The sequence below is a fragment of the Theropithecus gelada genome, chromosome 10, assembly GCF_003255815.1.
Source record: "Theropithecus gelada isolate Dixy chromosome 10, Tgel_1.0, whole genome shotgun sequence".
Classification (NCBI taxonomy): Eukaryota; Metazoa; Chordata; class Mammalia; order Primates; family Cercopithecidae; genus Theropithecus; species Theropithecus gelada.
In genome coordinates, this window is record NC_037678.1 from 91,642,831 (window position 1) to 91,658,033 (window position 15,203).

The 15,203-nt window shown below is 42.4% G+C and overlaps 1 protein-coding gene across 2 annotated transcripts in view; it reads left to right on the forward strand.

The window, feature by feature from the left end:
* Window positions 1-15,203, forward strand: part of CFAP61 (cilia and flagella associated protein 61) — a 296,810-nt gene that overhangs the window by 172,597 nt on the left and 109,010 nt on the right. For both annotated transcript variants that reach the window (XM_025399395.1, XM_025399396.1), the window contains exons 19-20: window positions 9,088-9,186; window positions 14,545-14,713. In XM_025399395.1, the coding sequence (XP_025255180.1) occupies window positions 9,088-9,186; window positions 14,545-14,713 (268 nt within the window). The remainder of the gene's footprint in view (window positions 1-9,087; window positions 9,187-14,544; window positions 14,714-15,203) is intronic.

Consider the following 15,203-nt stretch of genomic DNA (forward strand, 5'->3'; position numbering starts at 1 on the left):
GATACTCAGGCCCCACTCTCCAGGGACTGAATCCGAAACCTGGGGGTAGGGCCAGGCTCTGCTTTCCCAGCCCTGCAGGGGAGGTGGCAGGTCAAGGAAGTCAGAAGCGAGGAGTGGAGAGGGCCCAGGAGAATGATTCCAATACCCAGAACTTCAGTCTCCTCACCTGTGCTGCAGGGAAGGCATCCAGAATTCCCTCCTCACACACCAGCCTGAGCATTCAGTCAGGTAGCAAATGTCAAGCATCTGTCCAAAGGCCTAGTGCTGACACTTGTTAGACAGACACCTCCCCAGTAAGTAAATTTGCATGTCTAGACCCCCATGGAAGCCTGCATTGACTTTCAAAGGCGGGAAGTGACTGGGGAGCTGGAGTGTCCTCTATGTGGAGGACGCCCTCTTCCCTGAGGACTGAGCCGGAGGTGTTTCCAACCCGCAGCTGCATCTGACTCCTGGTGAGACATTCCCTGGAGTCTGCAGAACATCCTCCTAAGAGACACATGTCTCTCAGATATTTAATGGGATCATACACTTCCTTCATAGAAACTTACATTCAACTCTACCCTCCTTTCTTGAGACTCCCAAACGCTCAGGAGCCTCTCAGTTTTCTCCTCCTTGAACAGAGCCTCTCAAAGTGCCATCCCTGGCCCGCCAGCATGGACAAAACTTGGGAACTGTTGGAAATGCAGATTTTCAGGCCCCACCCAGACCTCCTGCATCAGAAACTCTGGGAATCGGGCCCAGCAATGTGTGTCTTCACGAGACCTTCAGGGACTCACTCAGTCAATGCCACTAGGCCAATAGGCCAATGTGGTCTTTGCCCTTCCTGCCCCATCCTCCCATCCCCACTTTTTTCATGGGCAGCCTCACTCCCAAAAAAGCAAAAGGCATCGTACACCTTCAGCTGCGCACCCTCTCCCACTTCGTCAGCTCTGCATCCGCCTGTCACTTTCTTTCCTCCCTGTGGAGGGAGGATTAGGGCCGTAACACCCATGCATTTGAATTCTTTTATCTTGGCGCACATAAAATGGCGTACAAGAGGAATGAAGGAATAAGAACATGTCAAACTGCCCCCGACTTATAGCATTTGATGTTGGGTAGAAATTTGGAAGGGAAGCCCAGAAAGAGCCCTGCCTGGAAACACAGGCATGAGGGCCCTCCAGTAGAGGTGACAGGTGGTCCTCGTTGCTGGGGAGTGGGAGGACCGTGAGCCTCTGTGTGAGACCCAGAGCAGGCAAAGCCATCTATGGAGCAGATGGCTTGTGGAGACCAGGTTTCTCGCTAAGTGTACTTCTCTGAAGATAATGCCTTTCAAACAGATAATCCAACACTACCAGTATAGTAAGACATGGGGGCCTGAAAAAAAAGGTTTGAATTCTCCGTTTTATTTTAAGACCTTGTGGTGGAGGAAAATGTTGTGAATCACCTTGAGATTTTAGGGTTAATATTAAGTAACTGTTTCTATAAGCAACAGATTGCCAAAGTTCCAGGCTCTACAATTCTGCACATCACAGCCACTTGGATAGGGATGGGGAAGGTTGTACAAATATAGTTTCCTGGGACCCTGTTCCTGGCCTGAGGTGGGTTTCAGGAATATGTACAATATTTTTAATAGAATCCCCAGGTAATTCCGACATGCAGGTGGGTTTAGGAGCCATTTATGTAGACATTTGCTCAAAATTGGCAGTCTCATCTATAAGGAAACCTATTTCCCCCGTAATTGCTCATTGTAACTAACTTGTATTTATGGGTTTGTTTTCCAAACCACATTTTCTAATTCCTAGCAAGTCATATAACTTCTAAGTCACATCATTACTTTGGGGCTTGCAGGGCCTAATTTTTAAGTTATTATTAGCATTATATAGTTGAACCGACATTCATAGTATTAGCATGCTAAACTGGACCTAGCAGAAAGCATTTCGCGAAGTCTCATGCTTAAACTGTCACCATTAAGAAGGAAGGCCCAAGAAGAAACCTGCCCATGTGGTGTTAATAAAGCCTTGCTAATAGCCAGCCTTTGCCCAAAACATAAAGCTCTTCTTCATCCTCCCCCACCAGAAGTGATCCCACTCGAGTTTGAATTCCCATAACGCTCCATGATTCCATCCTTAAGGAACAAATTGATTTGTGTCTTGTATTTTGCCATCTCTCATGTGCAAGGGCTTTCTGGCTTGTCTTTGATAGCTGCCATCTTGGTATTTACATCTGGTATGTGCTCAGTATATATAAACATATGCTTAAAATGTAAATGTATAATGGTTTTACTTCATAGACATAGATGAAAACATCATTAATCATTTCCCCTAGATTATAAAGGAAAACTCAATTTCATTTTAATCTGTTTTGCCAGAACTCCCAAATTTTATTCTTATCTTTTCAATTGGCATTTTCATTTTTTCAGTAAGGATTTCCGTGTTTCTTTTGTGATACATAAGTGTTTTATCTGAGATCCTGAACGCCTGTCTAGCCCCTTATCCTGGCCACTACGCCTCTCCGCTGCCAGGTCCCTGAGGACTCCAGAGAGCACCCAGGGCCCTCCAGGCAGACACTTCTACCTTAGTGTCGGGTCCAGTGTTGAGTCACACCCAGACTCAGGGTACCTTACGAGACTTGCTCCTTGCCCCATTTCTCCACGTCCCATCCTGATTCCTACAGGAGCTCCAGGACCAGGGAGCTCTGACCCACCACCCAAGGTGGAGCCGGGCAAGATGGCACTCAAGAGAAGAGAGAAGTAGGGTCAGGGAGAGAGGTTTTAAGTTCTGTCTTACCCCACGAACTGCCCACTCCCTTCTGGATGTGCTCAGAATCCTCCATCCCATGCCTCATCTATGGATCTCTCTCTTCGGTCTCCCCCTGGAGGTCAGAGTGTGTCATGACCGACAACTTTGTGGCCATGGATGCAGCTGCCATTTAATTTTTACTAACAACAAAAATGGGTTGAGTACTATTAACACACTCAAACACACACCCCATAACTCCTTAATATCATCTGATACCAGTCCGTGTTCAGTTTTCCCAGTGGTCTTAAAATTGTTCTTTTACAGTTAGTTGGTTTGGATAAGGATGCAAACCAGGTCCAAATATTGCATTTGGTTAATGTGCCCCTGAAATCCTTTTAAATACTTAACAATCTCCTGCATCTTTCCCGTTTTCTTAAATTTATTTCATTGTTAGGTTCTTGCATGTTAGAGAATTTATGATGAAATAATACAATGTGTGGCCTTTACTTCAACCACAACAAACAGTGTTGGTGAGTATTTTTAAAGCAGCACAATGTTAGTAATTGCTAAGCTTCTTTCACCTCGTGTATATTTAAAATCCTCCAAAATAAAAAGTTTTTTAAAAGTAAAAAAATTAAATTAATGGCTCAGGACCTTGACCAAAAGTCTCTTATGATTTACACAGAAAAAAATATTGCTAAAGAAAGTTAAATTATTTCAGGGAAAAACTGGTAGATTCTCTTAATCTGCTGTGTACTTACAATAAATATTTTGTGAGGATTTGTTTTGCCTCTAATATTGGAAGTTCACAGAGCTCCCAACTTTTAAACTCCATCTATAGTATTTTATGGCATGTGTTGTTGTTAAGACTGAATTAAATCTGAGTTATTTTTTAACTAGTAGAATATGTAGATAGGTGACATATCTATCACAAGCTAGGATTTATTTTCATTTGGCAAATATTTTTGTCACGTTTTGAACCATTCAGAAAGCAGAGGTTTTAGTAAATTAAATTGAAACATTTAGATCGATGTGGGGTAATAATTTTTTCTCTACATTATCTATTTGTTCAAATAACAGCATTAATTAAAGCAGTTAATTAAATCACTTGCTTTGGTTGCCTTTGCTATGCCTGCACCCTGCAGACGCACACAGACAAAATCAGCTAGAAAATAACTAGCAATCGCCTAGCGGGCTGACATGTATCTACTGCCCAGAAGGGTAAGCACCATGAAAAGTTTTATGTTTCTTTTATCATGTTCACAATAAATTGGCAATGTGACCCTCTTTATTTGAAGGATAAGGATGTTTAGACCTAATTTTGTAGCTGTCCTCCTGAAGCATGGAATGAAACACAATACCTTTTACTTATTTCCCTGGATACCCTAATCCCTCCCTGCTTTACAAGTATCTTTGAGCTGTTCCTCCCTTTGTATCCACAGCAACGTGAAATCCCCACTGGAATTATTTGCTGTGAAAATGCAGGTGCCCTTGTTTAATGTTTCATTGGCTTGAGCACTTAACTTGGAACTTTTTTTTATTTTTTCATGATATGGTGACCTTTGATTTTGGAGCTGAGGGCTCACGGTGATGTTAGATATTGTTTATATACATTAAGCCAACACCGTTAGATCTGAGTTTATCTGTGGTTCTGCTGTTCCTGCCATTTCATCAAATGCATGCCCAAACCCAAGCTGTACTCCGTGACCCACTGTTCTATTTGAAGGAACTTTTTGAATATTCATAGGCGATCAAATTCAAAATCAGTCTATTAGAATTATGTATTATAAACTTCATGATTTTAGACCAATACTCTTATATAGTTATAAATTTAAGAAATTAAATATTTAGACATTGCTAAATCAGATTATAGAGAGAACCATCACAGCAAAAGTATGAGGTTGGAGAAAGAAATGAAAATGCCGGTGATATTTTCATATAAAGTCATGAAAGGGCAGGGAACCTTCCCTGAATAGCAAGGAGGCTGATGTTACAAAGAAGGTTGGGGAAGTTTGGTTAGGCCCAGCCGGAAGGATGTTTATGCCATGCTAGGGAATTTGGACTGAACAGTTTGGTAATCAAAACACTTACCATTTATTGAAAATGTACCGTGTAGCAGGCAATATTTTAAGCATTTTACAGACAATGATTCATTTAATCTTCACAGAACCCCTAAGAAGCATTAGGTTCTAGAGCCACAGAGAGGTCAAATAACTTGCAAAGGTAAAAACCTAGAAGTGCTAGAGCTGGGAGTCACGCTCAGGCAGTCCAATTTCTGAGACCGGGATCTTAACGAGTCTGTTCTGCAGCTACCTTGGTAAAATCCCTACCAAGAACAAAGGTAGGGATTTTAAAACTAGAAACCGTTGAGATTTTATTTAATTTAAAAAGAGGTTTCCAGTAGCTGTGTGGAAGATGGGCAGAAGAGAGAGACTCATGCCAGAGAGACAAACCCTCTAGACAAAATGGTGAACTAAGGCAGTGTGTTATAGGAGGGGCGGGTTGCAGGGGCGTTCGAGAGATGCAGACAAGGTCAAAGTGATTGGACACGGTGGCCAATGTGGGTAGTGGGAAGGAGCCTGAGACTGGCTTCAAAATTCCTAGCTCAAGAGGTGGTTAGTTGGCCGAAGCTTTGACGGAGATAGAGGAGGAGTGGGATGAGGTGACCAAGAGCTTTGTTTGGGCATATACTAAATTTGAGATCCCCCTGGAGCATGCCAGTTAGGGCCGATAGGCATTTAGAAATTAGATTTAGAGCTTAGAAGAATCACTGTAGTATAGTACATTGTAGTAAATGTGTAAGAGGAAGTCCTGGTGGTGGATAACATCATCCACAGAAATAGGCATGAAGCTTGGGAAACTTGGTTAGGGAGAAATGGACAAAGGAGGAGGAGCTGGTAAAAAAGCAGTCATGAAAGGGAGCCTCAATTTAGACCTAATTTCGTCCCAGACAGGAGGTTCTGTGGTGACAGCTCCTGGGGGAGGCCTCCTGCATGGTCCCAGCTCTCACTGTTTCCTCCACCCCTGCTCCTTTAGGCCCAGGATCAGTGATGGCACCCACTGCTGCTACACAGCAGTAACCCTGCATACACAGCTGCCTTCATTCAGTAACACCTTGTGGAGTCCGCCATTTTTTTTTTTTTTTTTTGGCCTGGATCCTGATTAATAAGGATCTTCTCGTATCCCCACCTCATTCTTCCTCCATGAGTCAACGAAAATAGAGACCTCTAGTTGCCTCCCAGTATTCATTCTGCACTTGGTGACAAAACCCTGGGAACTGTGGTTCTTGGAAATATCACTGTGTTTTCTTCGAAAAACTACATTTTCCAGACTCCCTGCTGCTCCCTGGCCATGTCACTGAGTTCTGGCTAGGTAAGCAGAAACGTGAGACTTTCAGGAAGGCTCCTTAATAGGCAGCCCTCTATGCCCAGTTCTCCTTCCTCTGCCTGTAATGTGGCTGTGATGGCTGGAGCTCCAGGAGCCACCTTGAACCCGAGGTGACCCTGAAAATGGAAACCACACATGGAGAAGCAGAGAAGCAGGTCATGGGCCCAGCTGACTCCGTGAATCTGTCCTATCAGCACGAGGCTGGTGATGTCCAGGTGTCTTAAGTATAGTTTTAAGAGAAATTTGCTCTCAGAGGGATTGAGAGAGAAAGAAGAGGAACTTGAAGAGGAGACAGGGTTAACGGGGAAACACGTCTCTTCTGACTCAGGGGAATGGAAGAATGCTCTACATATGGTAAGAAGGAAACATAAAAATGCCTGGTGACCAGTCTTCATTTTCTTTATGACATAGGGGATGTGCTCACCTGAGGATGAGGAAGGGGGATAGTAGGGATAACGAGGGGTTACAGTAGAGAACTTGAAGGCTGGAGAAAGGCCCAGAATAGCAACAATGAAGAATGCAAAAAGATTTTAACTTGGGCTAAAGAAAAAGAGTGGAAACCTGTTTTTTAATGTATTAAAATTCAAAAAATGCCTCTATCCCCCCCAAAATTTTTGTACTATATCATGATAGATTAGGTTTTTTTTAAACTACTTTGTTTTTTGGGGGAAATTTTAAATTGTACAACAGCATAATTTAGGATAATGCAGTGTGGTAGTTTGGTAATTTATAAATCATTTGATTCATGTTGTTCAGTAATTCAAATGATTCAAAACCAAAGGGATTGTCTTTGTAGTAAAAGATGTAGCTGGATAATTATTAAGCCTTCTATTTACATAGAGATGTAAAAAAGGCCTATATATAACTATTATTGGTATAACATAAACCACATTTCTATCACATAACACCCAAAGCTGGGATAAATTTTAACTGCATGTGAGTATAAACACTGATTATTATTAGCATTTTCCATTAAATGGTAATAAATCAGAGACAAGTAATCAGTGTGCATTTGTAGACTGTCAGCCATAAGTAGCTGGGTTAATTGTGACCTTTATGTTATTTGAAGATATTCAAATTTTTTATTCTTATTATTAGAGGATAAGATGCGCTCAGTTTTCTTCTTATCAAATAAGAATATTCATTCTTAAATGACACTCATCCTTAGAGATTTTAGAGCAAAACCTCTCATAATATTGAGCTATTTTTAAATGTCAGGTTCAGTTGAGTTTATTGCATTTCTGGCCTGAGCCATCACCAAAAGTCTCCTGCTTTTAGTGCTACTTAACAGATTGTCAGTAAATTGATAGCAGTTCCACATTTGGAACATTTCCAATCTTCTCATGGGAAAGGAGGGCAGGTGTTTCTCTCTGACTTGGTGAAGGCTTCTTTTTTGGCATTTGGTTGATTGAAGGGGAGGTGTGAACTAAGAAGAGATTTTAGAAAAAAAAAAATCTCATCAGCATGAACCCTATGAAAAGATCAGCTCACCATAAAATTTTACTGACTTTAACTAGGGGGTGGATTTGCAGCAAGAGCATCTTAAATCCTGATGGACAAACATGGAGTGAGCCTTGAGCATGTGAGTTCTTCAGAGGCCTCTACTCAGGTGCACTTTACCTGTAGAACTGGTTAGAGGGAGTACTGTGGGTGCCTGGAGCAGGGCACTGCCTGAGGCCAGCAGGCCTGGCTTTCATAGCTGGCACTGCTTATGAGCTTTGTAACCTTGAACAAATTACTTACCATTTCCAACCTTGATTTTCTTACATATGAAATGTGGATTAGAAAAAGCAGCCTCTCCCCTACCCCCAGCATAAATTGTGTAGAAGATTAATCTCTATGTGAATGCCTATGAATGTGCCTTGGGCTCTGGAAAGCCGGATGCAAATATAAAGCAATTTTGCTCTTAAAAAGGAATCCTCTAGAATTTCCTCCCAGATGACACTTTTTGGTATCCTGATTTGACTAACTGTGTGTATCTGAGTGTAATAAAGCTAATGTCAGCTGATGGGAATTAGATGACCTTTGGATCCCTCTGAACAATTTGAGGTCTACAGGACAGTACAGGCAGAGGTAAGGTGAGAGGATGCTGCCTCCAGACTTACTAGCTATATGGTTATATTAGTCTGTTCTCAACGCTGCTGATAAAGACATACCTGAGACTGGGCCTTTTACAAAAGAAAGAGGTTTAATGGACTTGCAGTTCCACATGGCTGGGGAGGCCTCACGATCATGGTGGAAGGCAAAGAGAAACAAGTCACGTCTTACGTGGGTGGCAGCAGGCAAAGAGAGAGCTTGTGCAAGGAAACTCCCATTTTTAAAACCATCAGATCTCATGAGACTTATTCACTATCATGACAACAGCATGGGAAAGACCTGCTCCCATGATTCAATTACCTCTCACCAGGTCCCTCCCACAACACGTGGGAATTATGATGAGATTTGAGTGGGGACACAGAGTCAAACTATACCAATGGTCTTTGCAAATTACTTGCTTCAGTTCCACCTAAAAAAAACAGGGATAATAGTATTACTGACCTGACTGGATTGCTGTAAGGACTACATGGCGTAATGCGCCATGCAAAACACTTGACTGGAAGCAATCATCAGGGTTGAGCTGCAATTGTTATGCTTCCAAGCAGTTTATTATTAATAGAAGTAGTCTAAAATTTAAACTTTATACTAAATTTACCTCTCTCCCAATTTGTTTTATTTAGTTTTACTTTGAAAAGCACATTTTAAAAACCTGTCTCATTACTAATGTGTAGCTTTTTGGAAGATTCTACAGTTAGCAGCTCCAGCGCCATCTTCCTCTTTTCCTTGAAATGGTTGGTTCTATTTGAAGGTTCATGCAAAGAATTAGTAGCTCCAAAAACAATTCAACAGTTGGATGACACGAAATATAAAGTTAAATTGAATTATGATAAATGTTTGCTAAATTGCACTTAACTGCTTATTCTTTTTCATTTTTCTTTTTCTTTAGCTCTCACTTGAAGTTTAATAATCTTACCCTGATTTCAACTCATGGACTCCCAGGAAAAAAACTTCTGGACACTGAACAAAGGAAATTTTTAGCCAGCGAGTATGAATTTTATTTGCTTTTTCATTCTGAGGCCTAAATGTTCTACTCTTTGTGCAGTCTACTTAATGCTAAATAGTAGATTTCAGATTGGAAAAGGAGAAGTGGTGGGGCTTTTCTCCTGGAGTTCAGGCATCACTTAGGAGATACAAGTACCAGTGTGTTCACAAGCAAGTGGCCAAGACTGGCAGGCCAGGGCCACCAGTTTGTATCTATGGGAAGACATCTGCCCTGTTCCAAACAATCGGGGTGGAGCCTACGGACCCAGCCAGCCCTGCCTTTGGGCTCTAAGTGACACTATGGGGCAGTGGAGGTTGGTGACTACATTTACATCTGACAGGGCACCTCACTGGGATATGGATCCCACAGCTACCCTGGCCATTTGTACTCAGCAGCTGATCAGGCAAAGAACTTCCATGCCAGTCTGGGTGAGCTTTATCGTCTTCATCCCAGTAGAATCACTATTTGACAACATCTGTTCTGGAAAATACCATGTCTTTATCACACAGCTTTCATTCATTTTAATTTCCTGTAGCAAAACATGGGTAGAAGAAATATTAGTTTCTCTGCCTCTAGAAACAAGCTCCTAATTTTTCCAATAAGGAGGAAGGAAATTGTTCCCTCCCAGGGGATTCATTTTAGATTCCATGATGAAGGGACCCTCTTTCCTCTGTGAAAAAGAGTTGTTTTGCCCTCAAACAGTGAGAAAAAAACCACAACTTCCTTGCCAGCAGAACCGGGTTCATTTCCACTTAATAATTTTATCAGACTATAGATTTTTTCTTGAAGGATGTCATTATGGTACAAAAAAGGGCATGGGTTTGAGCCAGGAGGATGTGGATTCAGATCCTGCCTCTGCCACCAAGGACCTGGGCAAGGAATTTCATTTCTCTGAGCTTTGCTTTTTTTGACCATGAGCCGTACATGAGAAGCCAAGCTTGCTGGATTTTTTATTAAAATTAACATAACACCAACTTCTGGCCAAGAACACATTCCCTCCATTTCCCTCTTTCTAAATTACATGATTCCCAGGAAATGCTGGTTTTATTGGCAGCTGTCTTAAGAGGAACTTAATTCCATCAGCGTAGTGAAAGTTTCCCTCAATCCCATGTTGGGTGTATGTCAGGAGGAAACAGCTACTGAGGGGGCTTTCTGCAGGTGTGACACTGCACAGGCAGACTGAGTGGGTGGAAGCCCCCGGTGTCCCTGCTGCTATCCCTGCCTCCACATTCTCAGCACAGCAGCCAGAGCAAGGCTGCAGAAAGCTGGCTCAGATCACATCGCCTCCTCACAGCCCAGAACGGCACTATCCAATATGGTGGCCACTAGCCGCATGTATTTAAATTTAAATTATTAAAATTAAATGAGGTGAAAAGTCGGTGCCTCAGCTACATTAGCCGCATGTCGCCAGTGGCTACCATATTGGGCAGAACAGATAAGAACATTTTCATCATCGCAGAACGTGCTGTGCTGCTCCAGCCTAAACTCTGTCTCCATCTACTTAATTATCCAGCCTCACCTTTTATCATTTTTGCCCTTTTTCTCCCCATTTGAGCCACACCAGCCTCCTCGATGTTCCTCAGATGCAACAGGCAAGTCCCCACCTTGAGGTCTCTGCTTTTCTCTCTTAAATGTCACCTTTTCTATGGGGTCTATCCTGACCGCCCCATCCATTTGCAGCCAACACCCCAACACACTCCAGTCCCTCATACTCTGCTCTGTTTTTTTCTTCCTACTTAAATCCTCCTAAATATTGTATTATTTGCCTTCTGAAATAATGTTTATATTCAGAATCCATCAACTATAATATAAACTCCACAAGGGCAGAAATTTTTGCCTTTTTATTCATTGATTCATTGATGTATACTCAATACCTGGGACAGTCCTTGGCACACAGCAGATGCCCAGTAAATAACGTGGAACAGAGGAAAGTTACCTCCAGAAATACCTGCAAAACTCCTCTCAAGCAAGTGTTAGGGACTAAATAATACAGCCAGAGCCCTTTGCATGGGTAACTGTATGTCATCATATTTCTTAGAAACCACATATTTCAGTAAGATTGAACCATAAATAGGAGATGCCTTTCAAATGGTCCTCATAACCCCGATAAAGGAAATTATCTCTGATCATGGGGTTTCAAACGGAAAGGTGCAAATTACATTCATAAATTTAGTAATTTAAATCCCTGATTACAAATACTAATTTTGAACTTGTTAACCAGTGTTTTAATTTATTATTGTTAAAATTTTTCAACCATTTCTGTCTTCTTTCCCACCCCCCACATCCAGCCTCTTGTGGAGGTGCTAATGGCATGTCTGTGATGGAGCCGAAAGGAAGGCGGTGGGAGAGGAGGAACAGGAAGCACGAGAAATCCACTAATTGGACAATCAGCACTGATTAATTTGAAGTTAATTGTGATAGTCCTTTTTCTAGGAGTGTCACAATTAATCTTTTATGAGAATTTCTAAGGTTCTTTCCAGCTTGGAAGAGTCATGACTCCATGAGGTGCAGGTCTCCACTGACTCATCTGTGGCCCCCAGAGTTTGCTTCTAATTGCACACCTGGAGCTTTGGACTAAGCTTTTGACCATAAGGTTGGGGGCACTATAACCTAGAGCAAGCTGCTACTCATGTATGCGCTTTCCAGAAATTTCCCCATTCTCCATTTTTGCTTTTTTTCCTCCTCCCTATTATCTGTCTTCAGAACTTTCTATGAAGACAATCTTTCACATTAGTTTTGAGTCACGGTCGAGCTCACTTGAGAAACGTGAAGTTTCACCGATGTGCCTTCTTTGGTGCCTTCTCTCTTTTTGAGCGAAGCCTAGTGGAGGTATTTCTCTTACCACCAAGCCATGAGTCAGGCCCTGCTATGTTAGAATATTAAAGCTTATTCATTCTACTTAAAACATAACTTTGGAAAAATATCACTTACAGTCTTCAATATATAGTTTCACTCACCTGGTGACGAAATTAAGGAAGATCCAGAATGGATAGTAATATCCAGAATGGGTAGCAATCACTTACACAATGATATTTTAAACTAAGAAATGGCCAGGTAATCCCAGCACTTTGGGAGGCCAAGGTGAGAAGATTGCTTGCACCCAAGAGTTGAAGACCAGCCTGGGCAACATAGGGAGAGTCCCATTTCTACAAAAAATTTAAAGTTAGCCAGGCATGGTAGCTTGCACCTATGGTCCCAGCTGCTCAAGAGTCTGAGGTAGGAGGATAGCTTGGGCCCAGGAGGTCAAGGCTACAGTAAGCCATGACTGTACCACTGTGCTCTAGGCTGGGTGACAAAGTGAGATCTTGTCTCAAATAAGTAAATAAAATCATTCAGTGTAGTAACATATTGTAACAGCAATCACCCCACATTCTTCAACACTTCCTTTTGTAAAGGACTTAGTAAAGTTTCCTAAAAATCAGTGGTCCCCAATGCCATTCCCACTGGACAGAGCTTCACATTTTAACTCTCAAATATGCATTCTGACGTGATCAATGCTACTGTCCTACTGACATTAAAAATACGATTGTCTTCACCTTCCACAAATTTCCCCTGAGAGCCTTTATCTTTGGGCACAGCCTCATAAAACGAATCCCTGTGCACTAACTGTATTTAACTTTTCCTCATCGTGGCTGGCTTACAGCAGGGATCTGGAGCAGGTAAGAACAGTCTTTCATGGGTCTCTCACAAATGTGGGAAGCCATGACATTTCCTGTATTCCTATAAAGCTAGCGAAATGGTTTTTACAAGAGAATTTCCTCTCACTATCCATTATTTTCCTGTGATAGGCCAGTCCCTGATTTTCGTTTCTTATTAAGAAGAAATTTTCTTGTTTATAAGTTGTTTCACAGAGCCCTTTCACAGGTCCTGTAACAAGGTCTAATATGTCCCCATGACTAGAATTCTCTTTGTGTGGTAAGACCAGGCTTATGTGCAGATCAAAAAGAAGAAATGTTCTGTCATTACCACTTCAGAATCTTGTTTGCCTCCAAAGAGAGTAAAGAGGGCTCTGTCTCATTAATATTATCTAGAATAATACTCTTCACATATGCATCCCGCCTAACAAAGCAGCCTGTCTTACATTCTCACAGTCACTCCTTATAGCGGTCAGCGGTGGAGGCACGTAGGGAGAGCTCATTCTCCTGTGTTAAGAGGTGAGGTAACTGAAGATAGCAGGCGGACACAGAGTCCAGGCTTGTCAGCAACACAGACCATGGCAGGGTTCTTTTTGAAGAGGACTGTGCTACCAAGCACAGAAGTGGCGTGTGCCTCTAGTCCCAGCTACTCAGGAGGCTGAGGCAGGAGGATCACTTGAGTCCAGGAGTTTGAGACCAGCTTGGGCAACATAGCGAGATCCTGTCTCTAAAAATAAATAAATAAATGGATGAATAAATACAAATTTTAATGTTTTTATATTGAGAAAAAAGGAAGAAAAGAATCATACAGCCTAAATTAAAAGAAGCACTTAATGTCCTATTACCTTAGACTCTCAGTATTCAGAGCAGAATCACTAAAAGGTGGTTTACCTGAGGTCAATCCTTTCAGAAAATTCTGGAAACAACCCTCGCAAAACTCTTTAAATAAACCCAAAGCCACAAGAAACTCACTCTTATCATATTACGTGAAAGCACTCAAACTCTGCAACAGAGCCCAGAAAATGAAAGCCATGCAGCCACAGCACCCTGAAGCCACGGCATGAATGGCCGTCTGGGGCCTGCTGGCGGTGGAAGTCTCCATTCCTGGAAAATCACCTCTGCCCTGAAGAGTGAATCCCAAGGTCTCCAGGGAGTGTACTTGCTGCGAACGCAACTCCCTAATTGCTATATTCTTTAAGTAAAATGGATTTTGTTGTTTTGGCAGGAAGCCATACGCTAATTCTCAGAATGAGTCATTACTGAAAAGTATTAGCGAATAGGAAGGGTTCTCGGTATTCAAGGATTCTGACCCCTGGCTTTGGGAATCCTCAACAATGTCACTTTCTTCCTTCTCGTTCCCTTTGAGGCTGTGGCCAAGACACCAATTTAACAACTAAAGTAAATTTGCAACCACTATGAAATAGAAGCAGAAGAAAGGTATAATATGAGTGATTTCACACACACACACACACACACACACACACACACACCTCCCACCCAGTTGCGGGCTGACCTAAGCCAGGTGGAACAATTTAGCTTTAATGGGACGATGTCAATTTGTGACTAAGTGTTTCATAACGAAAAATCTCCTAGTATCAGTCCTGGTAAACTCACAGCAAGAGCACAGACTCAGCCCACTAGGGGACTTGAACCAGCTCACCAGATGTCTAATTAATGCCCGCTGTCAGCTGCTCAAATGTCACTTATGGAGCTTCTCTCTTTGCAGCCACTGTTTTAATGATAAAGATTATGCGCTGATGTCACTGTGCTCCTGGGTTAATGTCGTGGTGGGCAGAATGACCGGCATAGACCGAGCAGCCAAGCACGTTGTGCTTTCCACAGGCGAGATCGTGCTCTATGACCACCTCATCCTCTGCACCGGGCAGCAGTACCAGGTAAGGCCAGGAACAGGGGGTGCAAGCCGTGTGTCTGGAGAGCTCCATGAGAGCCATTCATATGTTTACTGGGGCACACGCTCTCTGGGTAAAGAGCATCCCTCTGCCTGGACAGCTGCTGCTCTAAATTCATAAAAGCACCCTTCAGGGCCGCACACATAACCAGAATTATGTCCGCAAACCCTCCCAGAAACCCATTCCAAGAAAAACATTCTGCTCAAGGATAAAAATCACAGCAAGTTGGAGAAATGTCATTCTTTAAGCTGTTGTCCAAAAGTCTAACACGTACTGCTCGCCCTAGCAGAATCCAGACGCAACCAGGCATGCATTTGTGGTAAATTAATTTATGCCTCAAGAGGCTAACATTTGGCTGTGGCAATGGGCTCTCGCGAAAGTATTGCAAACACGTGCACCTTCTGTCAACCCTTATTTTATTTTGTCTCTCGGTTATGAAAATAGGAAATCTGATTGATTGGTTTCCCAGTGTCCA